At 52.7% G+C, this 27,072-nt stretch overlaps 12 protein-coding genes across 12 annotated transcripts; 5 read left to right on the forward strand and 7 right to left on the reverse strand.

Annotated features, from left to right (window-relative positions):
• Positions 1–575: 575 nt before the first annotated feature.
• BDW74DRAFT_163216 (GNAT family N-acetyltransferase) lies at positions 576–1,625 on the forward strand. The gene has a single exon (XM_073726075.1). The coding sequence runs from the start codon at positions 741–743 to the stop codon at positions 1,323–1,325; it is 585 nt and encodes a 194-aa protein (XP_073578318.1). The 5' UTR covers positions 576–740; the 3' UTR covers positions 1,326–1,625.
• A 402-nt stretch (positions 1,626–2,027) lies between these two features.
• Positions 2,028–4,000, forward strand: BDW74DRAFT_163218 (uncharacterized protein). Its single transcript, XM_073726076.1, has 4 exons — positions 2,028–2,193; positions 2,254–2,499; positions 2,554–3,339; positions 3,424–4,000. The coding sequence occupies exons 1-4, from the start codon at positions 2,100–2,102 to the stop codon at positions 3,684–3,686; spliced, it is 1,389 nt and encodes a 462-aa protein (XP_073578319.1). The 5' UTR covers positions 2,028–2,099; the 3' UTR covers positions 3,687–4,000.
• Positions 4,001–4,614: 614 nt separating this feature from the next.
• On the reverse strand, positions 4,615–6,422 carry BDW74DRAFT_188982 (uncharacterized protein; the record flags this gene model as incomplete). The annotated part of the gene is made up of 3 exons (XM_073731857.1): positions 4,615–5,869; positions 5,931–6,213; positions 6,260–6,422. The coding sequence occupies 3 exons, from the start codon at positions 6,420–6,422 to the stop codon at positions 4,615–4,617; spliced, it is 1,701 nt and encodes a 566-aa protein (XP_073578320.1).
• A 2,746-nt stretch (positions 6,423–9,168) lies between these two features.
• On the forward strand, positions 9,169–9,576 carry BDW74DRAFT_183550 (uncharacterized protein; the record flags this gene model as incomplete). Its single annotated transcript, XM_073730540.1, has 2 exons — positions 9,169–9,230; positions 9,303–9,576. The coding sequence occupies 2 exons, from the start codon at positions 9,169–9,171 to the stop codon at positions 9,574–9,576; spliced, it is 336 nt and encodes a 111-aa protein (XP_073578321.1).
• A 1,164-nt stretch (positions 9,577–10,740) lies between these two features.
• On the reverse strand, positions 10,741–11,123 carry BDW74DRAFT_183551 (uncharacterized protein; the record flags this gene model as incomplete). The annotated part of the gene is made up of 3 exons (XM_073730541.1): positions 10,741–10,817; positions 10,888–10,969; positions 11,067–11,123. 3 exons carry the CDS (start codon positions 11,121–11,123, stop codon positions 10,741–10,743), a joined length of 216 nt encoding a protein of 71 aa, XP_073578322.1.
• Positions 11,124–12,117: 994 nt separating this feature from the next.
• On the reverse strand, positions 12,118–12,729 carry BDW74DRAFT_183552 (uncharacterized protein; the record flags this gene model as incomplete). The annotated part of the gene is made up of 3 exons (XM_073730542.1): positions 12,118–12,434; positions 12,512–12,611; positions 12,694–12,729. The coding sequence occupies 3 exons, from the start codon at positions 12,727–12,729 to the stop codon at positions 12,118–12,120; spliced, it is 453 nt and encodes a 150-aa protein (XP_073578323.1).
• Positions 12,730–14,475: 1,746 nt separating this feature from the next.
• Positions 14,476–16,219, forward strand: BDW74DRAFT_188983 (uncharacterized protein; the record flags this gene model as incomplete). The annotated part of the gene is made up of 4 exons (XM_073731858.1): positions 14,476–14,596; positions 14,649–14,959; positions 15,006–15,321; positions 15,369–16,219. 4 exons carry the CDS (start codon positions 14,476–14,478, stop codon positions 16,217–16,219), a joined length of 1,599 nt encoding a protein of 532 aa, XP_073578324.1.
• A 329-nt stretch (positions 16,220–16,548) lies between these two features.
• BDW74DRAFT_188984 (cytochrome P450) lies at positions 16,549–18,304 on the reverse strand (the record flags this gene model as incomplete). Its single annotated transcript, XM_073731859.1, has 5 exons — positions 16,549–16,714; positions 16,780–17,213; positions 17,263–17,699; positions 17,758–18,039; positions 18,094–18,304. 5 exons carry the CDS (start codon positions 18,302–18,304, stop codon positions 16,549–16,551), a joined length of 1,530 nt encoding a protein of 509 aa, XP_073578325.1.
• Positions 18,305–19,888: 1,584 nt separating this feature from the next.
• BDW74DRAFT_183556 (uncharacterized protein) lies at positions 19,889–20,582 on the reverse strand (the record flags this gene model as incomplete). Its single annotated transcript, XM_073730543.1, has 4 exons — positions 19,889–20,083; positions 20,332–20,351; positions 20,402–20,516; positions 20,574–20,582. 4 exons carry the CDS (start codon positions 20,580–20,582, stop codon positions 19,889–19,891), a joined length of 339 nt encoding a protein of 112 aa, XP_073578326.1.
• A 1,009-nt stretch (positions 20,583–21,591) lies between these two features.
• Positions 21,592–22,692, reverse strand: BDW74DRAFT_183557 (uncharacterized protein; the record flags this gene model as incomplete). Its single annotated transcript, XM_073730544.1, has 2 exons — positions 21,592–22,399; positions 22,463–22,692. The coding sequence occupies 2 exons, from the start codon at positions 22,690–22,692 to the stop codon at positions 21,592–21,594; spliced, it is 1,038 nt and encodes a 345-aa protein (XP_073578327.1).
• Positions 22,693–24,192: 1,500 nt separating this feature from the next.
• On the forward strand, positions 24,193–24,578 carry BDW74DRAFT_183558 (uncharacterized protein; the record flags this gene model as incomplete). Its single annotated transcript, XM_073730545.1, has 2 exons — positions 24,193–24,353; positions 24,407–24,578. 2 exons carry the CDS (start codon positions 24,193–24,195, stop codon positions 24,576–24,578), a joined length of 333 nt encoding a protein of 110 aa, XP_073578328.1.
• A 278-nt stretch (positions 24,579–24,856) lies between these two features.
• On the reverse strand, positions 24,857–26,965 carry BDW74DRAFT_171404 (amidase signature domain-containing protein; the record flags this gene model as incomplete). Its single annotated transcript, XM_073727302.1, has 4 exons — positions 24,857–25,132; positions 25,190–25,982; positions 26,045–26,504; positions 26,665–26,965. The coding sequence occupies 4 exons, from the start codon at positions 26,963–26,965 to the stop codon at positions 24,857–24,859; spliced, it is 1,830 nt and encodes a 609-aa protein (XP_073578329.1).
• Positions 26,966–27,072: the final 107 nt, after the last annotated feature.

Consider the following 27,072-nt stretch of genomic DNA (forward strand, 5'->3'; position numbering starts at 1 on the left):
TTCTTTCTTGGGCTAAATGACTATCTAGCAAAGACCCCGGAAACCCTAGCACGGGGCGTCGGGAAGTTCATTGCGTATACATCGCGGAACCCGATTAAGAGATAACCCCAAGCCCTGGAGGCCTGGTCAGAGGGCTGCAAAGAGTAACTTATCATGATACCAGTTGGTAAGCAACCTAATTTGCGTACGGTAGATATGGAATCTTACCATCTGTGTGTCTGCTATGGGCTCAGATCCTTAGAAGAAATACCCTGGGCTTGGAAGACGTATTATTATTCTCTTAAGCTGTTATTGAACCATTCCAGCATGTACTAGTAGACTACCCACCATCCATAGATATGTGGAGTAATCTGCTCCAAATGGGCTGGCTCTAAATGTCAGATCCATATGCATCCCATCCACAGGAATCCATGGATGAGGCTACAAAGACGTGTCCCGTACCTAAATAATGCTTGAATGAATGCTTCCGTTCACCTTCCAAGAGTCCTGATAGGCTCACCGAATCCCAGGGAAGCCCCTGTAAGCATCGCCACCTGCGCCCTGCGCCCCGTCAACCGTCTAGCCCTTTGTAGCCAAGCGCATACTAAGCTTGCTGTAGTAGCTGGAGAGATAACGCGTCGACCCCGCGCTCTTCTTATCTGGCGATAATATCTCCTGCGAGTCGAGACTCCGCTCCTGCTCAACTCCATCCATTCCACTTCCCAGACTCATCCACTTTCACCACTGACACCATCTTCAAAATGGGCGACTCAAATCCAACCCCTCAATCCAACTCTAATCGCCCACCACCCTCCCTCCCACCGCACTACACCCTCGTCCCCGGAACCCCTCCAGTGCCATCCTACCTCCACCTCCGACTCGCCAGCGGCCTTTCCCCAAAAACCCCCTCGCAAGCCGCCGCAATCAGCACGGGAACCTGGCACGGCGTGTACATCACACATACACCTCCAAATCCCACACCACCAGTCCCGCAGTCCCAGGCGGCCGCGATACCAGTCGCCATGGGTCGAATCGTCGGTGACGGCGCGTGGTGCTTCCAGATTGTGGATGTTGCTGTGCTTCCTGAGTACCAGCGAAGGGGGTTGGGGGGTGTTATTATAAGGGAGCTTTTGCGGTATATTATGGAGAATAAGGCGGAGGGGACGCCGTATGTTAATCTGCTTGCGGATGAGGCTGGACGGGAATTGTATAGGAAATATGGGTTTGTGGAAACTGTGGAGAAGGGGAGTGCGGGCATGGTTTGGGAGGGGTGGAGGGGGTATAACGCAGAGCATAACAGGAACGGAGGGTCTGAGGTAGAGGCTAGTCTTGGGGAGACGCGATGACATCCAGCCTTTTTGGTCTTTATCACCCTCTGAGTCGGGATAGACAGTTGTTCTTGAAGATCGCGTGTATGGTAGTCAACCTGGAAGACGTCGTGATGTCACCATTCAAGGGCAATTGGCGCGATCGCGGACGAAGGTTATGTATTGAGGCAGGCGCGATGCGTGGGTTCGCGATCAGGTGTTCCCTATTTGCTCTTACTCTGTATATATCTCCATTGTACCTATCCTCATCAATTCTTAATCTCATAAATGGGCTGCTTTATAAACTTAGGGTTGACTCCCCGTTCCAACATCTTTACTCCGCTTATGCGATACTCGTGGAGACAGATGTAGACAGGGTAGCATCCGACAGCCGCGTGGCCCACTCTGAGTCACCTGGAGATTGAAGTTGGAGGCAACAATATTGTCAAGGGTTCGTTCATGCTGGGGGCAATAGACAAGCTGCAAGGGTGCAGCGCGGAGTCACAATGCCAACCCTTCCAAGGTTGCCATTATTGAGTCATCGTCAGCCCCGGATCTTAGGGTGAGACAGTGAGACCGCGCCATATGAACGTACAGAATACGCACACGCAGGTAAGATCATCTACACCAATCACAGACTGGCCTCGCTGATCCTCCGAGCAGTCCAGCCCCGCTAAGTGGTTTAACCCGATCGTGCCAGAAGCAAAAAATAGGACAATCACCTCCGCCCATTCTCCAAACTTTCTACGTATTTAGTTAACGAGCTCGCCATCGCCATGTCCTCGACCTTGTTTTCACCTTATCACAATCACAATGACCGTCAACGACGCCCGCCGACCATGGGGCTACACCTGGCGCTCCTCGCAGCGCTTCATCATCGTCACTGCGACGACGAGTCTGTTTTCTGGTGCGACCATCACCTTTCACCCCTTCATAATATTCACTTCGCTAATGAAAAGAAATGTAGAGTGCTTCCTCTTCGGCTTCATCGTCCCCATCCTCCCATACATGCTCGAAACGCGCCTCCACCGCGACCCTTCGCAGACCCAGAACCTTACCACCACCCTGCTGACCCTCTACGGCGCCGTCTCGCTCATCTCCGCGCCCTTCATCGCGCATTTTGCAGATAAAACGCCGAGCCGGAAGATCCCGCTGCTTTTGGCGCTGGCGGCTTGTGCGTCGGGGACGGTGCTCGTTGCTTGTGCGCCGACTGGTCTGACCACGCCCCTATGATTTTAGAAAATGCGCTGATAGAATTATTGTACAGTATGGGTCCTCATGACAGGTCAAGTCCTGCAGTCCATCGCCAGCGCATCCGTTTGGATTGTGGCTTTCGCAACACTGGTCGATAACGTCGACGAGCGGAGTAAGGGCAAGGTCACGGCGACCGCAATGTCGTTCATATCCATGGGGATCTTCGCGGGGCCGATGGTTTCAGGATTTCTCTTGCAGTTGCTCGGATACTGGCCTGCATGGTCAGCGGCGCTGATACTGCTGGCTGTCGACTTTCTTGCGCGGCTGCTTATGATCGAGACGCCGAAGGGGCGAGAGAGGCAGCAATCACCAAATACAGAAGTAGAGGCAGAAGCAGAAGAACGAGACCCTCTCCTCGCAGAGCACGATCGAGACGAGACCGAAATACAACCACGCGGCTTCTACCGCATAATGCTCACAAACCCCCAAATCCTCGCCTCGCTCTTCAACACCCTGACCCTTAGCATGATAATCGCCGCCTTCGACACCACCATTCCCCTGCACGTCCGAGACGCCTTCGGCTGGGGCTCCCTCCCCGTCGGCCTGATCTTCTTCGGGCTGCAGATCCCGACGATTGCACTGGGTCCAGCCGTCGGACTGCTCCGCGACCGCATCGGCCTGCGGTACCCGACGACAATCGCATGCGGGCTCATGGCCCCGCTGCTGTGGCTCCTTGCGCTCCCAGGAAGCCACGGCGTTCCGACGGATACGACGGGAAAGGGGATCTATATACTCGCGATTACAGGGATCGGCTTCTGCATGGCGTTTACGCGGGGCGCGGGGACGTTCCAGATGATGGGTGCGTTGCCTCCCTCTCTCCCTCCCCCATTTTTCTCTACTCCCCTAAACACACACGCATACTAACAGGTATTGTGCGGTGCAGCGGTCGTGCACGCCCTCGAACGCCAAAACCCACACCTCTTCGGCCCCTACGGCGGCAACTCCCGTCTCTCAGGACTAAGCGAGCTCCCCTTCAACATCGGCATGATGCTTGGCCCGCTATTATCTGGCACGTTCAGCGAGTTCCTGGGGTATTATTGGAGTTGTGTGGTGCTTGCGGGGGTTTCGGCGGCTGTTGCGCTCAGTGCGTGGGTTTATCTTACGGCTGAGGGAGAGGAGGTTAGGGAGGTGGAGGGGGAGGCTTGAGCCCGAGGGGGTGATGATTTACCTAAGGTAGGTATGGGTTGAAGACTGGACCTTGGGAGCAGATGGAGAGGGGCTATGTGGAACACGAATCGAAACGAAAAGTCATGTTTATGTTTCATGTTTCTTGGCTGATGGGTGTTGTGGGTGGAGCTTCGTTTTGACAGAGGGATCTTATACTGATACCAGTTTAGATGTATAAAAGCTGAAAAGACCAGTGGGCGTTTCTATACGCTCATTCAATAAGAAGAAACTCAGAGTATGGTATATTCCAATGATCAGGCACAGCCACCATGCCGCCAATATCTATCGTAAATGGCAATGTCAATAGAGTTGGTCTGTTTCATCCCCAGGAGCCATAAAGGTCAAGGTACCAGTAGACTCACAGTAAATAATTTATTACCAGATACTGACCTTTACCTTTACTTTACTCCGTCCTGTCCTAGATAAGTCAAGATGCGCGCATGCTCGAAGCAACGGGGTTGTATTTCTTTCGTTGTGCCCAGGAAATAGGGGCAGGGATTATAGACTCTAAGAACAAACCCCTGGACAGGCAGCGAAACTGGCCCCGGGCGCCGGTGGCTTTGCCTAGCTAGGGAGGTGCGCCCCGGTCATACCCCCGTCGTAGGTACCATACTAATGCCGGTCAGCACCTTATCACACATAGTGCAGCGGATTTCGTGTAGGGAGCCAATAAAATCAGTACGGGGTGTGATGTTAGGGAGATGTATCGTATGTTGTCCTAAGATCTGAGTCCAATAGCCCTACAGTCTAAGCAACCTGAGCCTTCGAGTTCATGGGCTGGGGATATATACAAGCAACGGACAAGTGTTGCGGTCCTGGAGGTTAGGGTGCCAGGAAGAAAGTAGTCCACTGATAAAGACAGCAGTGCATTGAAGTAGAAACATAGCGTCCAGTAGAAACACCATACCTAAGCGTCTACCCTCTCACGCTCATCTCCACCCTCGCCCTTCGTCTTCGGCGTTGCACCTCCATAATCCAACCTCCCCCACCCCATGCCCATTGCACAAAGCAAACAAATCGCGCCAGCAGCAACAACAAGATAAAACTCCCTCGCGATGACTTTACTAACGGCCTCAATGCCCTTGGTCAAAACCTCCGGATCGCGACTTTGCCAAACAACACTCGACACACCCGCCAGCGCCTGACGGAGATCCTGCTCGGAGTATCCGCGATCACCAACCGCATCACGGAGAAAAGTAAAGCCCACGTTCTGGAATATACTGCCCGCGATCGCGAGCACGATCGCAATAGCCCCCATCTGCGCCATATTGAAGAGGATGGCGGAGTCGACGCGGTCGCGGGGCGAATGCGCATTCATGACGTTGGATATGCCCACGCCGTGCTGGAAGGAGCAGCCTAGTCCGATGCCGATCAGTGCTTCAAGACCCATGATCGTTGATTCTGGGGTTGTCGGGTCGGACATTGTATTTGCCATTGCGGCTGCGCCGGAGATCGTGAAGAGGGCGGCGAGGAGGTAGACGGGTGCGTAGCGGCCGATTTTGGGCAGTGCGCCGCCGACGAGGATCACGACGGCGATGAACACTAATATGAAGGGGAGGATGCGGACGGTTTGTTGCAGGGCGTCGTGGCCGCGGGCGAAAGCGAAGAAGAGCGGGGCGTAGTAGAGGGTTACAGCGTAGGAGGCGCCTGCGCAGCCGGATGCGACCCAGAGGGGCAGCAGGTCGAGGTGCGTGAGCAGGTGGCAGGGGATTGAGCGTTCTTCGGGGGTGGTGAAAATGCAGAAGGCTTGCTGGACGACCCAGGCGATTGTGACGAGGCCGAAGATGACCCATACGGCGATTGTGCTGCCGGAGTCGCAGTCCCAGACCGGGCCGGAGAATTCTAGCGCGAGGGCGAATAGTACGGGCGATGCCATGTTGAGGACGAGGCCGACTGGGTCGATCTTGCGGAGGCGTTGGAAGATCGGAATGTCCGGGCCAAGGTACTTCGATGGGATGCACAGGATACTGATCGCTAACCCTAGACCGACCCAAGGAAGGTTCATGTAGAATGCCCAGCGCCAGGTGGTGTCTGGGTTCGCTGCTAGAGCTGAGCCGATGGGGCCGCCGATTACCAGGCCGACGGCCCAGGTTGCGCTGAGCAGGCCGAAGAGGCGGGGAGTTTCAGCGGGAGATGCGAAGACGGCGACGAAGGTTAGATTGCTGTAACTGCATGTCAGCAAAAATGCACAAAAGCGAGGAGTGGGATGGATAGGTAAGGTACCTCTGATAAACGATCGCTCCGGCGACACCCATGATGATCCGGCCAACAATGACAGCCGAGATGTTCGGTGCAGCGCCGGCCACAGCAGCACCAGCCATGAAGATAACAACATTGACGATATAAATCCAGCGCATGTCGAAACACTGCATGATCTTCCGAGAGAAGCCTAGGACAGCGAAGTTGGCGAGACTGTAAGAGAGACCGATCCAGGGGAGCAACTGAATGTTCCCGAATGCTTCGTAGAGGCGGGCCTGGATGTTGGCGACGTTACTCACGTCGTAGCCTAACTGCGTTAGTGACAATGCATCTGACCGGGTCGCGAGATGTACCGTTGATGAGGGTGGTCAAGATGATGACGGCCATACTCCCCTGCCATTTCCACGCAGGCATACCCTCGCGAGGATTAGGTGTAGGCGCAGTGGCCTGGCCATTCCCGTTGGAAACGGCCTTCTCGCTGCTGTGCGCCATATTGCTCGTGCTGTTCTCCGACATTGTAGCAAGATATCATAAGCCGCAGGCTTACGGGGCAATAGTTGGCAAAGGGGCAACGAGAACCCCACGGGCGCATCAGATCTTATAGCGCATTAGAGCCCCCAACGCGATTATGAACCTTGTCCAACCTCGCAGGACTTACTGACGCAGTGGACAAACACCATGTGTCACGTCGGCCGTGGCAGTGCCGCAGCGCTGAATGCATCCGGATGCGGTTAAGGGCGTATACTTTTTTGAGGCGATCGACAACATCAAGTGCGGCAGTGGCTATGAATCGGGCTACGAGCTCCGCCGTGCAGATCTGCTAGAGCGCTTTGGTCAGTCACGCCGCGCTATTGTCGTTTGCTCCGACGGCTCCTGCGTTGAGGATTCATCGAGGATTGCCCCATCTGCGCCTCGTGGTGTTTGTTTGTCTCGGCTGCATGGCTGTTTTCGTGATACATCTGACTCGTCGATTCCTGGAGGAATTTGACATTGCTTGAGGGGTAGTTGGGTGCTTATTGTTTGTCTGAGGTTGAGTAGGCGCCCGCACTATATGACCGCTTCACTGTAGGTTCAAATGACGTTATCCGCACTGGCTCTGTTGATACCCAGGGTAGCAAATTATACTCTTTTGCTCAAGAGGCGGCTATCTAGTTCAGCCAATGCCGAGTCTGTACACCTTATTGATGGGTTGTTGACAGGTTAGTCCTTAGTCCCGCAAGCATATTGAAAATCGCGATTTGAGTTCATTCACCGCGCCCTGATTTTCTCAAATCGAACAGCCTTTGTCCAATGTGCGCCGAACCCGGCCCCCCGGCATGAACTCAGAGGCTTGGAGGATAAGCATACCCCGCCAGTTCCTGTATCACCTAATGAGACCATACAGGCTAAAGGGCTAGGAACTGCTGACGTCGAACGATTGCAACGGTTTCCTTCGGGAAAATAGTCGACTGTCTCTTGCTGAGAGAGGAGTTCACGGTCGGCTCATGCGCGCTCCAAGGACAGGGCAAAACTTCAATCAAGCGTACTCTAAGATTCCCTTCTCAGTCCGTGCTTGTCGAGCTTCCATTGTAGAGTAGTCCTGTCAGACGAGTTCGTTGTGCGACCATGCAATGTGACTTTTCGTCGTTGTCATCCGGAGCCCGGGAGCCGATGACGTTGGAGTCGTGTCGCAGTCTGAGAACCATGACCTGTGTACATTGCACAATTGCGAAGATTACTTGGAGCCGTTGACTAGCGTCAGAGTAATGCGGCCGACTATTTGGAATCTCTTCTTGCTGCTGCTAGGACCGGGGTATACCGTCTTCACTACCGAGGGGATACCCCTGCCGCTGGTCAAGACAGCGGAAGTACTGATGCACATGCGAAGGGATCCTGAGGAGTTACATCCTCACTAAAGGCTGATAAGACCGCGCTCAACGCGGTGGTGCTTCTCAGGGACGAAGCGGCTTAGATGTGGCTCATAACAGAGCTCCGACCGTGGGATTTGGCTTGACCGCGAGATTATAGCGAGTTGCTAAGCGCTAATGAGCGTTCTGAGTCTGACGAGTTTTATCTGACAATAGCAGTGCTCTCCACGAAGAGTGTTGGTGGTAGCAGCTCGCTGGGAATCTTGAGGCTCACGATGGCCCGTGCGGACGACCTACCGAGGCTTATACGGACACTCGGGAAAAAAAATCCGTTTTGGTGAATTGGTTTGTATTATTTACCGCGGGTGGTTCACCGCCCGCCATAAATAGTATACTTACACCCTATTAGGCTACCTGGTTGCTAGGGTAGTCTGGTTTTTATATATATTAACCTTGACGGCGAAAGATTGAGGAGGAAGGTACCTAGAGGACTGCTCGAAGAGAACAGGCCCATCGCGCGGGGAAGCAAACACGGGGCGGGGCGCCACGCCGGGGAGGACGTTACCGCTTCCAATGCCTCCATCTGGGGTAGCTCCAGGCGCTATTGGGTGACCTTGCTCGTGTGGAACTCTAGTTGATCTCGCCCCGTGCGCGAAAACGAGTGGAGCTTGCGCAAGGCAGCTTTCCACTTTGCGTGTCATGTGGGAGTTTTGATGGGTACAAAGAGAGTGAACTGCGTGGTTTCCGCTTCTATAATCCCGTGGAAAGAGAAACTACATGCCAGCATGGCTCTCATATCTCCTGCCAACCTCTTATCCCTTCACCAGGCGTCCGCCGACCAGACTACGACGCTCAACAATGGTCCATCGGGGCGCTATAGATATGCCAACCAGTTGAACGGCGACGAACCGCTTTAGATACCAGATCCGACTGTTTTTAACGCTGCTGCGCACAAACTCCATAATGAAAAACCTTTGCCCAAAATCAGCGAGTGTGCGATCCATCTCGAAATGCTAGAGGTGTTCTATACCCTTCGGCACGAAGTAATCCAATCCCCGGAGTTGGACATCGCATTCAACATCTCCCCCACAACCACAACGAAACACTGGCGGGAGTTAGACACCAGGAAAGGACCACATGTAGCGGAGACTGTGCCTAGCTACGACCCGAACTTCGGAGAGAAACGCGAGTTGAAGTGGGCGTACTTTTTGCACATTGCAGCGACGCGGTTCCATGATTGGATACGGAGGATTTCGAATCACCTTAAGGATGCAGAGCTTAGGGGCACGTCTATTCCACGCTATCTGTTTCTCCCGCCTCTTGATGAGTAGTACCGACCGTGTCCGGAATCATACCCAGCTGATAGTGGACCACAGATGTCCTGGTAATATGGCACGCTTTCTTGCTGAACTGCGATGACTTCAGGGCCTATTGCTAAAAAGAAAAAACTAGTCGGCATCCAGGAGATTGAGTTTTCGTGCGCAGACATCGTACGTGTCGCACCTTGAGCACAAGATTCCATAAACAGAGGCTGACCGTGTTCCAATAGCACGCCGCCATCGACTCAGATACATGGAAATATACTCTTCCCGAAGAACACAAGCGACTGGCTTCAGAACATGCTTGATATGGACTCAAACCTAAACGAAACCCTATCCAACCGCGGCGGAAGAGAGACTCTAATCCAAAACCTCCTCCACGCATTCTACGACGCCCGAAAGCGCTTCAAACACGACCACACATCCCCACTAGCGCAACCCCTTGGCAAAGCGCGCCAAACCCAAGAAACCAACAAGTCCCTGGTCGAAAACGTCGAGCCTTAATTCGTCTTCGTCAATAAGATGAGATGCACGCGCACTGCTGGATCCGCAGCCTAGCTGTTGCAGGCACGCTCCGCCGAGCCATTAACTAATACAATAAATTCCTGCACCTGTTCTGACTATACCCGAATTAGTTCCTTGTTTCAACACTTGACGTTGATCTTGCCTGGCATACGCACTAGTGTAGCGCGGGCAGTTTTTGAGCATTTATGATAGAGAGGGTGGGCCGCTTCATCAACCACGAAGATAACATTGGACGTGAAGCGTTGGATGCGGGGTTCACGGATACTAAGGCATGGTATCGGGTAAGTTATGGCGAGCAGTATCAGATTTGTCTGTGTTGGTCGTGCGAGGCGATTCTGGGGGAGGTGGAGAGGCTGGATTTGGATGGGGATGATGTGTTGGGTGAAGATAATCCGCAACTTGGGGACTTAGTGAGTACGGTTGAGCGGAAGGGGCATTATTATCGTGAGTTGGAGATTTAGAGGAGGTTGGGATGGGAGGTGCCGGTTTGGGGCTCTCAGCAGGTAAGATGCAGCTTCATTCTGTCTTCTCCGGAAGCGCTGATTTTCGGGAATTAGGCGTTTATGCGTGGTTTTCCCAGTCCCAGTGGTCTATATCTTACATGTACACCCAATGGCTTGTGCTTCATGCTTATACGTGTAAATAGGAACGCCATCGCGTCGAGAAAGTCTTGATTTCAATGCATATTGGATTTGCGCCGCTATCAGGAAGATACTACCAGTGTGTAGTCTTCCGTGTCTTCATGTTACCCGCAGAAGTGCAGAACTGACGCAGCTAGAATGCATCAGAACAAAACCGATGAAATATCTCCAAGGCCAATCTAGACCATGTCCAATCCCTTCCCCAATTGCGAGATTGCTGTAGATCCCATGTGCCTTGATGAGCTCAGTCTTAACCCCAGTGATCATGGATGCCAAGGGCGGCTACCCGGTAATCATAATGCGTATTCTACTTCTCATCATTTTCCCCATCCTCAGAGTCCGCCTCCATCTTAGCCTTAGGAGTCCTCGCCTTTCTGCCCTTCTTCGCGGGATCACTAGCCTTCACGGTGTCAGATTGAGCGCGTTTCTTCGCGGCTTGCTTTGCTGCTCCGGAATTGGCCGCGGCCGCGGTCGATTCGCCCTCGGCGGTAGCCGTAGCCTGTTAAGCTTGAGGTGGCGCTGCGAGAGCCTCCTTCTTGAGTTTGACGAGCTGGTGGTCGATGGATTTTGCGGTGTATTCTGCCTTGTGTCAGTAGGGATACTCTAGATGTCTTCAAGGGGATAATAGGGGAATGGGGTATAGACGTACCCGGGCCCATATATTGGGCCAGTGCCTTGGAGGGAATCCTGATCTTTTGGCCATGGAGGATCTTGAGGGTTCCATGAAAGAGCTATGGCGAATTTAGATGCTAGCTAGGGTTCATGTTAAGACTAGGGGATGTGCCTTGGGCCTTGTGTTAAGGTAGTGGGTGAATTAAAGGGGCGTACCTTGATATTTGTAGTGTCATTCCAGGTGACGCGCGGCTTGGGAGGTTGTTGGGCCATCTTGTAAAGTGGGCGGGCGTGGATGTTTGGAGTTGCCAAAGGTGTCTGGAAGGTGGTGTGGTGAGCGGGTGAGGGAGAAGATGGAAAGGATGTGAGATGGGGAAGGGAGGAGGGGCGGGTAAGAGAATAAGAAAGAGGGAGGAGGCTCCGTGATTAAGTCACCGGCCTTCTTTTCCTGGCTCTGCAGGGCACCTGGCAGGGCAGGTAGGGGAGGTTGCCGGAACCGATATTGTTCTTATTTACCTGCAGGTTACGCTAGGAACCTATCAATGCATATTACTCTCTAGTATGCGCCGAGCTTTCTGTTAAATTTAATCTCTTGTCCTATTCAGGTTGCTGCTATTCAACAATGTATTGCTTCCAGGATAATATTCTTAGGAAATAAGCTTAGATATGGAGGTTATGCTATATACTGTTAAGGCTAAAACTGCACTTTTCATGCTATCTTGTTCCTGTGGTTCTAAACTCTCTCACACACTACTCCTCTACTAGGACACTTGACCTTTATTTTGTGTTACTTTTAAACTATGTTTTGTTTCTTAACTACTGAGCATATCTTGGAGACATAAGAATGGCATTTCTAAAGCACTGCTAAGTTCCTGGCATGTGGCTTATTTATCCCCTATATTACTGCGATTACTAGGACACGGCAGCTAATGTATAGTATGTCTTATAGCAGCACCCAGAGCACCAAGTGGGCGCTGGAAGCGTGTTCCTTATAGGACGCAAGCTTTGAATATATACAGAGATATCAAAATGCAAAGAAATAGACACCTCTGAAGCGCGAGAGTATGTGTGATTCCTAAGAAGCCAGACTAATCAAAAAAACATCTGGCTAATAACTTTCCCCAATCGCGCTACTACCCCTGCGCTCGGCGAAATTATAAAGCAAACCACGGCCACCGCGTAGATCTAACTACAGGAAACGCCCCCAAACGGAAAGAAACGGCGCAGCTCAACAGCCGGCAAGTAACACCACTATGTAGCTCATGTCCTAGACTTCCTCATCCCCCATCTCACGCTGGATCTGCGCAGCAAGCGGCCCCTCCTCTTTATCCTTGGAATCAGCACCGGCCAGTAAAGCCATTTTATGGGCAGCGGGCCCTGATGGAGCGCCCCTCACAGCATCAGTCAACTTGACGCGGCGCTTCTTAGAGGGGGGTGTTTCGGTGTGTGCGGTGGTGCGCTTGGTGGTAGGGGTTGCAGGCTTGGCGGGCGAGGTCTCAGTGGCAGTGGCAGTGCCAGTGTCAGCAGCAGCAGCCTGCTTCTTGAGCTTCTGGATCTGGTTGTCGATGTTCTTGGGGGTGCAGTCTAAGCCGGGCCTGTGTTAGTGGGGTGCGGCGTAGTACGGCACCATAGTGAGTAGTGGAGTTGCAATTGCAACGTACCACCGCCCATGTATTTCGCCAGGCTCTTGTAGCTTAGGTGCAGGTTGTGCCCGCAGAGTTGGTCGATGATGCCGAAGACGAACTGGGTTGCGGTTGAGGCCTGTCAGCAGCCTGAGAACTGAGGGGTATTTGTTATAGGTTATAGGTGCGGATGCGCATTCGGATGAGGAGGGTGCAGCTACCTTGGCGTTTGCCTCAGGGGTCCAGTTCACAGGCATCTTGGAGGAGGTATGAAGGGTGTGTTAATGCTAGTCTTGCCCTCGGGGTGAGCTGAAGCGTAGGGTGTGATTTCTGGCTGTTCGTGGATGCCGGGTATGAAGATATAGGCTTTAGCTATGGGCTCAGGAGGAAAATGATGGTGGATATGGTGTCGCTTGCAGACAGAGGGAGGGTTGTGTAAGAAGGAGGGTTGCAGAGGCGAGTAGATTTTCCGGTCAGAAAGAAAAGAAAGACGGCGGGTGCCTTTGTGACGTAGAATTTGAGCTGATTTGACGCTTTAGAAATGTCTAAGCTAACAAGGGTCAGCGTTATATTGTGTTTCATTGTCCAAGATATGCACTTATTCTAACCCTTCTTGGGACGCATTTATATGTCGCAAGTAATCCTTATACTATGCTAGCAGGCGTGCTCAGCATTAGTCGATTTTAATGAGTGCCTTCGGCGTCTAAGAGGTATATGTGATGCGAAGAGAAGAGCGATGGATACATAAATCTGGTATTCTGAATAGGTTGAGAAGGTATATTTGATGCGGAGATTTGTTTAAAAAAGACCGATGGGAGGCTAGAGAGATTACAGAAGCAATGGAATCAACACTTCAGAGCCAAAGTGTGTTTTCATTTGTGCTGCGTTTTCTCTAAAGCAAGACGAAATTATCACACTGCCAATGGATCTCGAGATCACCGTCTCTTCACCTGCTCCAGCATCTTCTTCTCGGTCTCGCTGTCGCTGTCCTCGTCATTTTCCGGCTCAGATTCAGCCTTCGCCCTCGCCTTAGCCGCAGCACCGCGCTTCCTATTCGCAGGTGTAGGTGTAGCAGCTTTCGAACTCACAGGCGCACGACGTTTCTTGGCGGTTTCCTTGGGCGTAGCAGGGGCAGCAGGCGCAGCGGGTGCGAGAGAGGAGGCTGTGCCACATTCCTAGGCCGCTTGCTTCTTGAGCTTGGTAAATTGGTTGACGACGGATTTCGCGTTGCATTCTATGTTGCGAGAGTGCTTGTTAGTCGGTCTTCATGGTATCGGTAAAGAGAAGGAGAAAAAGGAGGAGAGGGTACCAGGTCCCAAGTGTTCTGCGAGAGCATTGTAGTCCAGCTTGACGCTTTGGGTTTTGATTTGCTTGAGGACGCCGATGAAGAGCTGGAGGGAAGAGGCAGTGCGCTTGTAGAGTCGAGGGTGAGGTGTGTAGGTGATGATGGTGGATGAGTTGATGATGGTTGTGAGTGGAAGGATTCTGGAATATGGATCGGCTGAGAGCTGGGGAGGTGGAAAAATGAAAATGGCAAGTCAAGGAAAACAAGAAGGGGAGGAGGAGGAGAGGGATGCCGCGGGGGCTTTTCTGTCAAAGGGCGAAGGGAGGTCCACGCCGTTGAGGTGTTTGCTGTGTTTTGTTTCTTCAAGGAGAGCTCGTCTTTACTTTCGGTGATTCTAGTCTCCCTCTATTGTTGGCGCAACTCAAGACGTCTTCTTACCTTCTTAAATGCTTTTTTTTTTCTATATTGGAGCCTTTTACACGAGGATTCAAAGGCCGATGGCGGAGGATATGGATATTGGATAGTTATTGATGCCTGGCTCCTGCCTCAGGTGTCTGCCAGGCACCTTCCCCGCAGAGCGCGTTTCCCCCTCATCTACGCCTCAGCTGTTTACGCCCTCCCACCACCGTCACTCTCTCCATATCCTGAGCCATTCCATCGCCAGAATACATCACTGCCGGATACTTGCTCACCACAGAGGTGTGATGCTCCGATCCCCATGTCCGAGAGCAAGTCAAAACGCCCCGCGGGGTCGAAAATCCGATTCCGAATGGCACCCCGGCCTAAGCAGGCGTTTGACTTTGCCCCTGATCAGAAATGGGTGACTGGGCGCCAAAAAGGTGTATTTTTTATGGAAAGTCTATGTGAGCCACGAGCTAATTCCGTTCTTAGGGCGATTGACTTTCGTCGAAATGAGACCGCGTGTCGCTGCGACGTCCAGAAGCTCTGTTGCTACGCAAGCCCACGGTTCGGCGACCGGACTGGGCCCGTCAACCACCACGGATTCCCGGCTAATCGTGGAGGAGCAGCCGCCTGTGTCTGTCACTCGGAAGTATGCCGAAGGAGACCCCGGTATTGCCTCGCGCTATCGTTATCCGCCTGGTCCCCTTCGCGGCTTGTCAGAAACCTATTCCGATTCCTCGTACCTCAACTTTCAAGAGGCTTGCTTGCTGCGGCATTTCATCGAGAACCTAGGGCCATTGGTAATAACCTTCGTACGGGGAAGGTGTGCTGGGCTGATGGAACTAGTTCGATACGAGCGACATGGACCGCCACTTCACGATTGTCGTCCCGGAACGCTCCGTCTTGTGTCCCGTGCTTCGGTATGCTATCTACACTGCATCGGCTGGACATCTTATTCGACTCGCACATTGTCCAGAAGGACCTGGGCGTACGGTGTCTGTGGACGGATTGCCGTTGCCCAATGTCACTCCCGAGACTGCCATTCGCTACCACGATATATGTATCAGTCACTTACTGCAGATATCGAAAGACCCCAAGGAAGAGTTCAACGAGGATGTTCTAGCAGCTGCGACAATACTGCGATTCTATGAACTGATTGACGGTATGGCCTTGCACGCTTTGTGGAATCCAGACTAATCCCTGACCAAGCACCTGTTGCCGGGCCATCAGATGCCTATTTGAATGCCATACAATTCATCGTCAATACTCAGAAGAATGAGTCGTTCTATGCGTATCAAACAATTGTTGCTCCACCACGCGACAGTAGTGTGCACCAAACACCATCGATCTCTCTTTGCCATTCAGCCTGCCTTGCTGCTCTCCGTCTCGAAATCTGGAGCACATTCCTCCACCAGCGATCATTCCGCTTACCAGTCTCACGAAGCAACGACTACAACTTATGCGACCTCAACAACGGCTTCATACATGCCAACAGAATATTTGTCTGGGTTGCTGACCTCCTTAATCTGTGTTTTGGAGGAAACGCTTCTACCGCGCCACAAGACAAGCTGCAGCGCTGGACAATGCTCAAAGCTGTCGCACAAAAGTTGCACGAGCAAAGACCGCCTCCATTATCACCCATCTACTATCGAGAACGAGACCCAGCCACTGGAAGATTCTTCCCGGAAATCTGGTATACAAATGCCTGCCAAGTCGTGGCGGCGCAACATGTTGAACTTGGTCGGATCCTGTTGGCCGTGTCCGATCCAACCAGAATCTCGAGATTAGGAATTGGCACGATCTCCCGGAACCAAGCGTTGTCTGACGAATTGCAGAATTTTACTCGTCGCGTATGTGGGTTGGCGCTCTCGAACAAGAGGTGCGCATCTGCGATGATTACAGCAATGGTCGCAATTGCAGTCTGCGGAGAGTACTTTACGGACCCCGGAGAACAGGATGCGCTGCTCAACCTGCTTCGTACGCTGGAGTATGACTACGCTTGGCCAACAGAGAGTACGGTTGCCGCGTTGCGCGCCGCTTGGGCTGCGAGACGTCCGTGAACGGCTATCATCTATATATCCTCAACGGACGGATGGAGTACGGATACTGCAAACTACGGTTCTCAGGGTACTCACTTGGCCAAGGTACATGCGACGATCGGTCTTGAGAGTGCTGACCGAGTGTTTGAAAGTCCGGTCTCGGAACTGGCAAGGACACGCCGCCATGAGAATCAGGTATGCATTCATGTATTCCTTCTAGACATCGTGGACGTGGAGAGGAAGTTGACATTGATTGGAACAGTAGACATGCCAGCAAAGATGTGAAGTCATCTGGCATACAGCGCGGCGCCTTTGCTTGCGCTCTAGTGGGATCGGGAACAAGAGCAACGCTACGATATAGTCGCTCTGACACCTTGCGACCCTTTTTGTACCATGGGCAAGAACAAATCCGAGTCATATCGAACATCAGCAATGGTTGTCTCATACAGCTTCATGCGTGGGAAGACCCGCAACGTTAGCGCAGCAAGGGCCCGATACAGATTGCAGTATGCTAGACTATGCACTCGTTAGCCGGAATCTTCGAAAAACGGCCGCCTCGAACCGAGAGGATATATATATACTTGATACCTAGGCACTGCCTACTTCCCTTGGAGAACGCTGTCAAGCATGCATCCATTCGGCGGCGCTGGGCCTCGTCGACACCAAGCCATCGCTCCGGGCTGAATGCATACGAGTCGGGAAACGCATCTTCATCATGATGGTTGATCGCATTCGACATTCCACACGGCGTGTCGCGCGGTATAACGTACTCGACCTTACGGCCTTTGTACTCTCCTCGATACAACAAGGTCTCTGCGGGAGCACTGCGAGCGAGTCGCTGTCCTAGACCGTATGAGAGGCGCAAGCCCTCCAACACAACGGCATTTAGATAGGGCAGTTTTTCCAGCCCAATCCACGAGAGGTTGAGGGCGTCCGCATCTTCAAGCTCTCTCCGCAGACGGTAAAGCGTTTGTTGTTGGCTTAGCAGGTAGAAGGTGGTGACGCTCAGGGCCCACTGCGAGGGTCAGTATCAAACTCTAGCAAAAGCTTTCGGGTTGACGTACAGATGTTGTGTCCGTACCTGCTGCGATCACGTTAAATCCCTCGCCTCCCAATCGCCAATCTGTCTTCTCAACCTCCGGCAAGTTTGAAGCCAGAATCGCACCAAATATGCTCGGCTTGGCATTTGCCGCATGGGTATTGTATTCTTCTCGAGCCCGTCGAATCCGGGCTGGCATTCGCTCGTTGGCCTCGGTCAGCATTTCTCTGAGGTCCGGACTTGCCCATTTAGGAAACAGCTCGGCGACATTGGTCATGCCCCGGAAGAAGGGGAATGCCCGGAAAAGATGCACTGGTCCCTGGCCTCCAAGGAGCGCTTTCCTGAAGTTCGGCTCCCATTCCGGTTGGCCAACAAAACCAAAAGTCTCTCCGAAGCAGTACTTTGAAATCACGTCGGCGGTAAAGCAGCTGTACGCCGTCTTGAGGTCGAAGGGTTTGTTGTCTCTTGTGCCTTTATCTCTGTTAATACTCGCTGTTTTTGCTGGAATCGGCGAACTCACCGAGCCGAATCATCTTGTCGCATAGCCCATCAACGAGATCCTTGATGCCTGACTCCAGGTTCGATATCTGCGCCCGTGAGAAATACCTATTGAGTGCGGCCCGACGAATACGGTGCAAGTCATGGCCGCTCGTTGCGATTGTTGAGGTTGCCACTGAGCCAGAGAAGAAATTGAGATAATGCGGCTGTTTGTCACGCTTGCGGCCTGGACCGGCGTAGATCTCATCGACAAATGCAATGTCAATGAAGTGCAATTCTTCTGGGTTGATTCGGACTACTGGGCCTGCCGGCGCAATGATATCAGGATAAGCCAGGACTGAATGGAGAGGACGCGTACCGTATTCCTCATGCATCCGCTTTATTCTATGAGTGTACCTGCCCCCCAGGAACAAGTCGAACCATATTTCATAGGCCCAAGTTGCGGCGGCTAGTTTAGGCCCTGGGATGTGACTCAAGGGGTGCAGAGGCGAGACATTGTATAGCATGCGCACGACATAATATACGCTCCAGGCGACGACGATCGTTGTGAGAGCACCCCATTCAGCCATGGTGTCCATGGCGGCCATTGGATGTGTGTTTTCCAGTACCATAACAGCCCCTCGGGCGATCAGCGACATTTATAGTACGTACAACCAGCACAACCTCTGCAGGTTGTTCGTTGGCCTCACCGCACCTCTGACATGGATTGAGGCGGTCGCTTGTGTCACACGGACCTCAGGCTCGCCTGCGATCGATGCCATCTGTGCCAGGTACGGCGTAGCTCAGAAAACGAGCCTTGCATTGAGAGGCCCTTGCAGTGAATCAACGCAGCGCCATTTATCTACCAGGGCAGCATGTCTCGGTTGCCGTACATCGAGGTGCCCTGGAAATTGATTCTGTTGGTGAATTGAGGAGGGGTCATGCAGGGCACAGTGGTACCGAAAATCGGCGTACCACCTCACGAACAAAGCGAAACTGTGACACCATCTCCTGCCTCACTGCCTGATCAATTCCGCCTACTGCTTATCCTCGAGGCTCGAGGGTACGATTGGTCAAGGGACATGTGTTAGGCTCTTCTGGGGTAATGCTCGTGTCTTTCAGAGTGTTCACATGTTTCGCTGGAAAGCTATCCTGCTCACATCAGCCTGCGATTAACTGTGTTACAGCCGATTACCAACCACTCCTGCATGCTACTGCTTATGCGCATATTGTCTCTTATCCCTGAGCTGACATCGGGCTCTGCCCGCCTTCATTAGACCCTTTGACATCCTCGCGATGGCTGGCACTTGAAGGGCGGTTGGAATTTCTACTCTGTCCTCAAGACGGTGAGGTGAGACTTGCCCCGTGCGATGAGATAAACGGTCTGGTAGCGCCGCTCCGAATCCTTACTCCCAAGTCATCCCATTTCCAAAACCTCGCGCGCACGTTGCTTTGTCCTTTTCCACGAACCTCCTTTTCGTGTCTGCTTCTCAGCTTGAAGTATATAGTTCGGCTCTTGGAGCCTTCGATGCCGCCTGCACCGGCTCGGAGCGTTGAGGTGCCGAAGTGGCTGGCCGCGGGGTATGTGCCCCGGTTTTCGGACTCCGTAGACCTCCTTCCAAGCTGATCGCGCCGATTGGCCTCTACAACAGCACTGAAACTTGCCCGGGTCACATTTCTCGGATGTAACTTCCGTCCCACTGGCCACTCGACATAATCAATGTCAACAGGGCACAGGAGGGAAACGCGATGCAAGCTCTCGTCTTCGCGGTGTCTCAGGGATGGAGAAATTGGGGAAGCTGCACATAGTCAGAACATTTTAGTGTTGATACCGTATGCCGCCGCCTGTGGATGCATGCTTTCCTCCAGGATAATATGGTCATGCACGAGGAGCCTACTGTATCCCTTCTTCAGCGCACCATGCAGACGTGCCAAGATCTTTCTTGCCGGCTGACGAAGACCAATCATGCAAATTTGCATGGAGTAGTGCACCCTTGCGCTATGGACCAACTGTAGCGTGAAGAAATCAGCGCCATGTTATGAACGGCCTCCGGGGCTTTCGAGTTCGAGACAACGCTTGGTGGGTCTTGGATGTAGCAGCGCGATCCATGTGCAGGATATTTGGATAGAAAGTCGTTCTTCTCGTGGCCGAGACTACAGCCGACATCGACAAGTCACGAGCCGTTGTTCTTCGCAGCACCGCCCACAATCTCTTCCGCGACGGACAACGGCACGAAATCAAGCCACCCGATCTGACCGGCAACACCGCCAATAAGTCGGTTTGGAGACGCGGCCTGTTCCGGTTGCGACTCGTACCACTGCCAAAACGTCCCCTTGAACCTCTTCACTGCCTGGAACATGCCGTCGGCCTGACATGCGGGGTTGGCACAGTTCGTTGACGCGAGCATGACGGCGCCACGAGGACGCTTGGCGGGACGACATCATGGCGTGCATTTCAAAACGTAGTGGGAAGCTAATTGTAGTGGAAGAGGCAAGGGTTTTGTACAGTATGATAAACCACTCTCCGATGCCGGGATTCGGCAGCGCGAGCGAGAATTTCGCCGGCTTAAATGTTGAATGTGGTCGCCGAGACTTGGTCGATGATATGATTTGCCACCATGACACGGACGAAACGGACTGTTTATTGTCAGGCTCGGTTGTAGCGACTCCTGCAAAGGTTAACGTACCAAGCAGTTCCGGCTTTCTGCAAGTGTCTAAAAACTTCCTTTCATTTACGCGCTCATTCCACCTCTCGAACAAGTTCAGGTCCCGTACAAGCTTGATTCTGACGGTCAGCGAGGCCTGCGCCGGTTAGCACACACCATTTTCCTGATTAGTGCCGTGTTGCGGAAGCCGTACCTTGGTCATCGTCGATTGCACCATCGTCTCCTATGGGGCTTCAAGACCCCGACTAGCGCATACGCCACAGGAAGGTTCCTATGCCTGTCTTTATCAGTTTGAAGCTCTCGGCCTTGATTGCCTTCGGGTCAGCGATAATCGCTTCAATAGACCTTGTAGACTGCCTCATAGTGACTATGACTTCCTGCAATTTCTTTGATTTGGAAACCCACGGGGCCCGGGAGTGCTCCTGTAGCCGCATCAGGCACATGTTCTATGCACCCGTGAAGAGTTTGCAGAGGGGTAGCTAGAATACCCCGCCACGAGGCAGATTGAATCCCTGTTGCAGTTGGTGTTTGGTTCGCTGCTAACGGCGGCTTTGTGACGTGTCATGCATGGATAGGGGCTTATTGTAGGCATGTAAGCCTAGGTAGCGAAGCGCCCGGCCTCTGGGTTATCCCTCATCTCGGCGCAGTCCTAGCTAGCCATGACCTCTCCCCCTGCATGCATCTAACTTCACCAGAGTTCTTGTCTTAGGGTTACCCAATCAAGGCATTCCCCCCAGGACTGATTGCCACAGCCTTCGTATTCGCAGGTGCATTGAGCCACTGCGCATAGCTCTCCATGTATCTTTAGTGATCTGTCTAGAGGCTCTAGCAAATGCCATTTTTCGGTTTGTCTTCGAGTCTTAGTCGAGCGATACTAGCACTAGAGGCAGCGGTTCCAGGTTCCCAATTCCCTAGTCTGAAGATATACCATGTATTTAACCATCGCCCTCTCACAAATCCAAGCTAGTCACCTTGCTACAGTACAAAGTCACAATGGTTTCAACCCTCATGAGGACGAGCCTTGTCTTAAGATTACAGAGTTCAGTTCAATCTACGCACACAACAGTCAAGACCCATTTGCCACAGTTTTAATCTTGGATACTCCCGCTATGGTACATAGCTAGCAAAAGATCGTCTCCAATTCAGCCCCTGCATCGTATCCCTCCCCGCTACACATCTAGGTAGCATGTCTCGGTCTTCCAGCCACCTCGCTACAGGTACTTCGCCATCCCCCCACAGAAATTCACATCCTCATAGTTCAGCCCAAACCCCTTCGTCTCTGGAATAATCCGGAAGTAGAAGTTCGCAGTGTGGTCCGTCTTAACAAGGCCAATGTAATCGGAAGCATGGTAGTGGTACGTCGAATAAGCCCAGTCGCTGGCAATCTTGTTCGCCATCTCATTCATATGCGCCTTGGTTAGGAGCGACTTCTTGCGCGTGGTCACGGAGATCTTGAAGCCCGCGCCGTTCATGCGCTTTTGCAAGCCGTCACTGCCGGAACCGGAGGCCGACGACAGCGTCTTGAAGTCACCGGCCAGATCCAAATCCATGGCCCCGTTGTCGTAGGCGTTGAAGCCCACGTCGTACACATCCGTGTCTTCTCCGAGGCCTCGCATGTTGCGCGCGATGATCCGCGAGACGAGACGAGGCTCGCCGTCCCGTTTGGCGAGAGACGCAGATACATCCACCGTATCGAGGCCGTCGAACGCAAAGCCGTACTCGCGGAGGGCGGCGCCCATAGACTGAGTTAGCTCCGTGGTCACGGCGGCAGTCCCGTTCCCAGACGCCGCGGCGAGGTCACGGCGTGCAGTACCAGGCTGCCAGGAGCTCTGCTCGTCCGCACTGCCTGGGGTCTCGCCGACCGAGCCCTTGGAATACGTAGGGGCGACGAGGAAGACGATGTTCAGCCCGCGGCGGACGAAGCGTACGTACTTGGCGCACTTTGTCGCCGAGTTGTCGTTTTGGATGTCGCCGCATGCTTCAATGGCCATGTCGGCGAACTCGTTGACGGCGACGTTGCTGGTTCGGGGTATAGAGTCAGAAGATGTCTTTACTTAGGCCGAGAAAGGGCCAGGTGCTTACATTGCTTGGCTCGTGCCGATGCGCCAGATGAGTCGGCCTAGGGTTCGGCAGGTTGAGGGGATCCTGCGTTTCTCGAGGAGGGCGAGGGCTTCGTCTGCTTCGTTGAGGGTGCGGATGTCGAGCACGTGGCTTGGGACATGGGCTCCAAGGTCATTGGGAGAGGGAGCAGGGGCCGCTGCTACCAAGCTAGTGCTGGCAAGCAGGGCGCACAGGGAGGTAGAGAGCTTCATGGTGAGGAACGAAAGAGGGATCGAAACTCTTGAGCTTGCTTGGGAAAGAACAGCATTTCAGGGGGGATTACAGCGGCTTTTATGGTGTGTCTAAGAGGAAGCTGAGACTGGAAGACTGCGCAGCGACCAATTCCTTAAGGTGAAAATCATAGTAAGTTTCGATCACGTACCACGAACTACGTAAATCAACTGATAGAATGGAAATTGACCGGGACGTGCCCACTCGGATCTAGCGACCGATGATGCCTGTATCTCCTGTATACCGGCCGACGAGTTCACCCTATGGTGATAGTTCACCAATTTCACGATGCTTTTTGAGGTATTTTCCGCAGTTGAGAAGCCACAAGATGACCCAACTTTTAGTCTCGGTGGCCCTGCTCTTTTCGATGCTAGTAAAGGAATACTAAGGCTGCTTTGGCGTACAGCCGCATGAAGCGCTATCCAACGTGGACATGGACATATTGGAGGCTTTGAACTAGCTGTACTAAGCGACACCGGACTGAGACATGTGTCACTGGGTATATTATCACGACAGATGCAATTAAACCTTCTGAATGCAGCGTCTAGTAAGCCTCTAACCGCGGCTTTCGAAGTAGCATTGGTAGAGTTGGATTTGGTATGGTCCTTGATATCCAGCTGGAGGGAAGGATACCGGTAGCCCTTGGCCTCGCACGCCCGAACTGGATAATACTGTTCGGCGAGCAGTAATATGAGGCAATTTCCGCAAGGTACCGGTGGAGTCAAGGTTCCAAAGGTGTCGCCACTAAGAGATGTGGATATAGCGTAGATGTCAAGCAACCGAAGCATTGTGGATCTGTGAAAGCGCAGCATGTCGGAGATGCCAAGACTAATCCGGACCCTCATCACGCGATACAGGGCTGGCTGTCATCTGTGCTAATGGTACTATCGATGCGTCGTTTCTGTCTGAGTTGATGCTGAAAGGGTCAGAGGTACCTGAGTTATGCAGGGGCTCCAATTTGGCGTTGGGGTTTCGTCGGGAATACTCACAGACCCGTTACAAGCAGTTGTAATATTGAATAGAACCCTCAGCATATTGAAGTGATCGGGGTATACGGACATTATTCCACGGTCCGAGCCATGATCGGACGGTATTCCAAGCTGGAGCCTTCCCCGTCAGCCTTACCTAGAAGGCGAGTCGGCTAGGAGCAGCCCTAACTCCCACGGAGCAGATCGGAGATTGAGAGGTGGATATCGGCGGCTCAAACCGCGTTCCTTGCTAGCACAAACTAGGCAGGACTCGCAGGAGGGTTCCATGGCTGGGTTGATTAGGGAGGAGGGTAAATTGTGCAGCCTAAACTCTCTCCACGTCAATCTTTCTACCAAGGTTGTTTCTCAAGAGAGCCACGGCGACACCCGTGTCCCCATCGCTATCAGTACGGAACTCCCAGGCTGGTCATCTATCCCTCTTCAGCCTTCCTTTCCTTTTTTTCTTCCAGCAGTACGGTAGACGGCGCCAGTCTACCAGGCATCCCCATCGCAATGACTCCTACACCTACACCCAACACGAAGAAAAGGTCCTCGGATGGTGGTGCAGAGAGACCACCGAACAACAACAGCCACAACTCCGGACTGATCGCCCGATACCCTAACAACCTCTACGTCCAGTACATCTACGCGCCTACCTCGCGTCATCCTATTCTGTACGTCGTCCGCCCCATTCCTGATCCACCCCCACTAACATATCCTACCACAGGACCATCCTCAGCATCTTTGCCTTCTGGTATCTCTCCTACAAAGTATGCATGCTCCTTTCAGACGCCGCCGTGGCACAGACCTGTGAGCGCAAGGCCAGCAATATTATGTACGGGGTCGAAGCGTTGCTTGTTATTCAGGCGGTATATATTGTGTATTTGAAGGAGAAATGAGCATGATGGGACTTGTTGAATCGCCGAGAATCTAAGTGGGTCACCGCATACCTGTCTTACAATATATATGACATGATTCGACAGAAAATAGAAATTGTAATCCCAAAAGGGTTCATGGCGCACATGCTGCACAAGGTACCATCCTACTGCATAATGTTCATGAATCCCAGCGTACATCGTCTGTACGCAACTCCATCTCACGCATCCGGCATCGGGCTATCCTTCTAATTGTACCTAGAGTGAATGTACCCGGCCAACCCCATGTCTTCTTACAAGTGCTACCACAATGTCCTCCCGGTCTTGACCTCTCTTAGTAAGCCTTCGTCCGCCAGAGCGTTTATCAAATCCAGGAGCATAAGGTCGCAGTTACGATGGGCGAGCAGGTCAATAGCAACCGGAAGCTTCTCCTCCACGTTAGTGATGTTGCTCATATACGAGACCTCGCCAATGGGCAGTGTCACCTCAGGACCCTGTGACTGGACGCTGAAGTAGTACGGTGTGAAGGTCGCCCAGGAACTGACATTGGGTGGCGAGTAAACATTGTTCCGGTAAGACTAGGGGCATATTTAGCAATTTGGGGGTTTAAAGAAGCCGGGCTTAGTAGCACTTACGACATCCCCTGTAGCCATGGGAATAGCAAAGACACTTTCCGAGCAAGAGTTGGCATCCGATTTAACGACATTCTTTCCAAACCACTCACGGAAGTATGCAAATCTCTCGTAGGCCTCGTCAACGTCCTCATCAGTAATATTAGCAGCAGAGGCATATCTTGCCGCAGGGAACGGATTGATGAACGGCGAGCGACCATCAAAAGCAGCAGCGTAGTCCGCCTCAAATGGCTCAATGACTTTCTCAAGCTGGTTTTTCCAAATCAGATTGAAACCAACCATCTGCATGTACTCCCAGAAATCGGTGTCTGGTTTATCGATATGCGCGGTGGCGTTCCAGTACTCGTCGATGGACTTTCGTTCGACCGTAGCGTTGAGGAAGCTGGATAGCTCATTAATCCACTCGTCAAATACGGCTTGACTTGCATTATTGGATACAGGCCAAAGGTTCGTCGGAACGATGACTTTGCGAGGGAATGCATGGTATTTTGTTGTTAATTGCTGACTCGCACCCAACCACGTCTTTCCGAATTCCTGCAGCATATCTGGCGAGCGGGCATAGAAGCCAACAGCGTCAAAATACTCGCCTTCTTCCATGACTCCTTCGTTCAGCAGAGCTCCGAAAGATGGCCTGAGTCCGTACACGCCGTTCTTCCCGGCTGGAATACGGATGCTACCACCGGTGTCGGTTCCAATGGCGACGTCGACCCAGTCGTACGATGCTGTTGCCGCGCCTGAACCTGCAGACGAGACGCCGGGGTCTTGGTAGCCATCGCCTCGGGGGTTGAATGCGTTACTAAATGTAATGTCAATTGAGGAATGCGAATGGATGGACGATGGTTAGTGTCGGAGGCTTACTGATAATCCACCCAATCTGCCGTCGGACGATCCGAGTTCGCAAACTGCGCCGTCTTAACCTTCCCAAGGATATTGGCCCCGAGGTCAATAAGGCGCTGTATGGCGGGAGCCGTCTCGTTGACGGCATCATATAGTTTGAACCATGCCCGGTTGCCGTTCGAGGTCTTGACGCCCTTTAGGTCGATGATGTCTTTCACTGCGACGCGGAGTCCGGATAGTGGCTTGGTACTGTTCTTGCTGTATAGCTTTGAAGGTACTGGAATGCCAAGGGTAGAGTCGCTTAGTGTATTCGTTGTCGCGTACTTGAATCCGTCGCCGTCGGGAAGGAGGCCGTTCATGAATGCCATGTTTTCGTCGTAGTGCACGCGGTATACGGGTGCTAAGACGGCGTCGATGGAGGATACCTGAGCCAGATACGGTCCGTTCGGAATAAGATCCCTTGGTCTGACCGTCACCGCATCTCTAATAATGCTGTTGGAATATATGGTCCTGGGCCCAAACGCCTCGCTCAAACAACCCAGAAGGCCAGTTTCGAGCGTCTGGTTCTTGAGTCAGTGGATATAGGCAGCTGATGGAAGAGCATTAGCATGTGATCTCAACGAGAAGCGACACCTGTCTACCTTGCAAGAAGTACTCCTCAAAGACATCATCATCCTCCTTATAACGCTGCACCTGGTCTTTAACCTCTGCGCAGGTGACCCTTTCAGACCGACCGTCCGAGTTGAACACTGTCAGCGGGATGAATCCTGCGTCGACTCGGTCACTGCCCCGAACCAGGTTCAAGGTTGTTGTCCATCCAGCAAAGTCTGCTATGAACTGGTTGCCCGTGTCAGGGCTTGTCAGACCCACTGACACCGAGGCAACAGTCCAGGCGAGAGACAACGCCACTGACGCTACAGATATTGCTCTCGCAGAAGGCATGTTGGTGAAAACCTAGTGTGTGCGCAATGAGCCAATGTTAGGGGTAATCCCTGGTAGTTATGTATCTTCCAACCGGCCGGGTCAGAATGTCCTCCCCGATTATCTAC

The sequence above is a fragment of the Aspergillus multicolor genome (genome assembly GCF_047715735.1).
Source record: "Aspergillus multicolor strain CBS 133.54 unplaced genomic scaffold BDW74scaffold_47, whole genome shotgun sequence".
Classification (NCBI taxonomy): domain Eukaryota; kingdom Fungi; phylum Ascomycota; class Eurotiomycetes; order Eurotiales; family Aspergillaceae; genus Aspergillus; species Aspergillus multicolor.

Coding starts and splice junctions, on each gene's coding strand:
- BDW74DRAFT_163216 (XM_073726075.1), top strand. CDS start 741: ATGGGCGACTCAAATCCAACCCCTCAATCCAACTCTAATCGCCCACCA.
- BDW74DRAFT_163218 (XM_073726076.1), top strand. CDS start 2,100: ATGACCGTCAACGACGCCCGCCGACCATGGGGCTACACCTGGCGCTCC. Junction 2,500..2,553: donor CGTTGCTTGTGCGCCGACTG/GTCTGACCACGC, acceptor ATTATTGTACAG/TATGGGTCCTCATGACAGGT. Junction 3,340..3,423: donor GGGGACGTTCCAGATGATGG/GTGCGTTGCCTC, acceptor TGTGCGGTGCAG/CGGTCGTGCACGCCCTCGAA.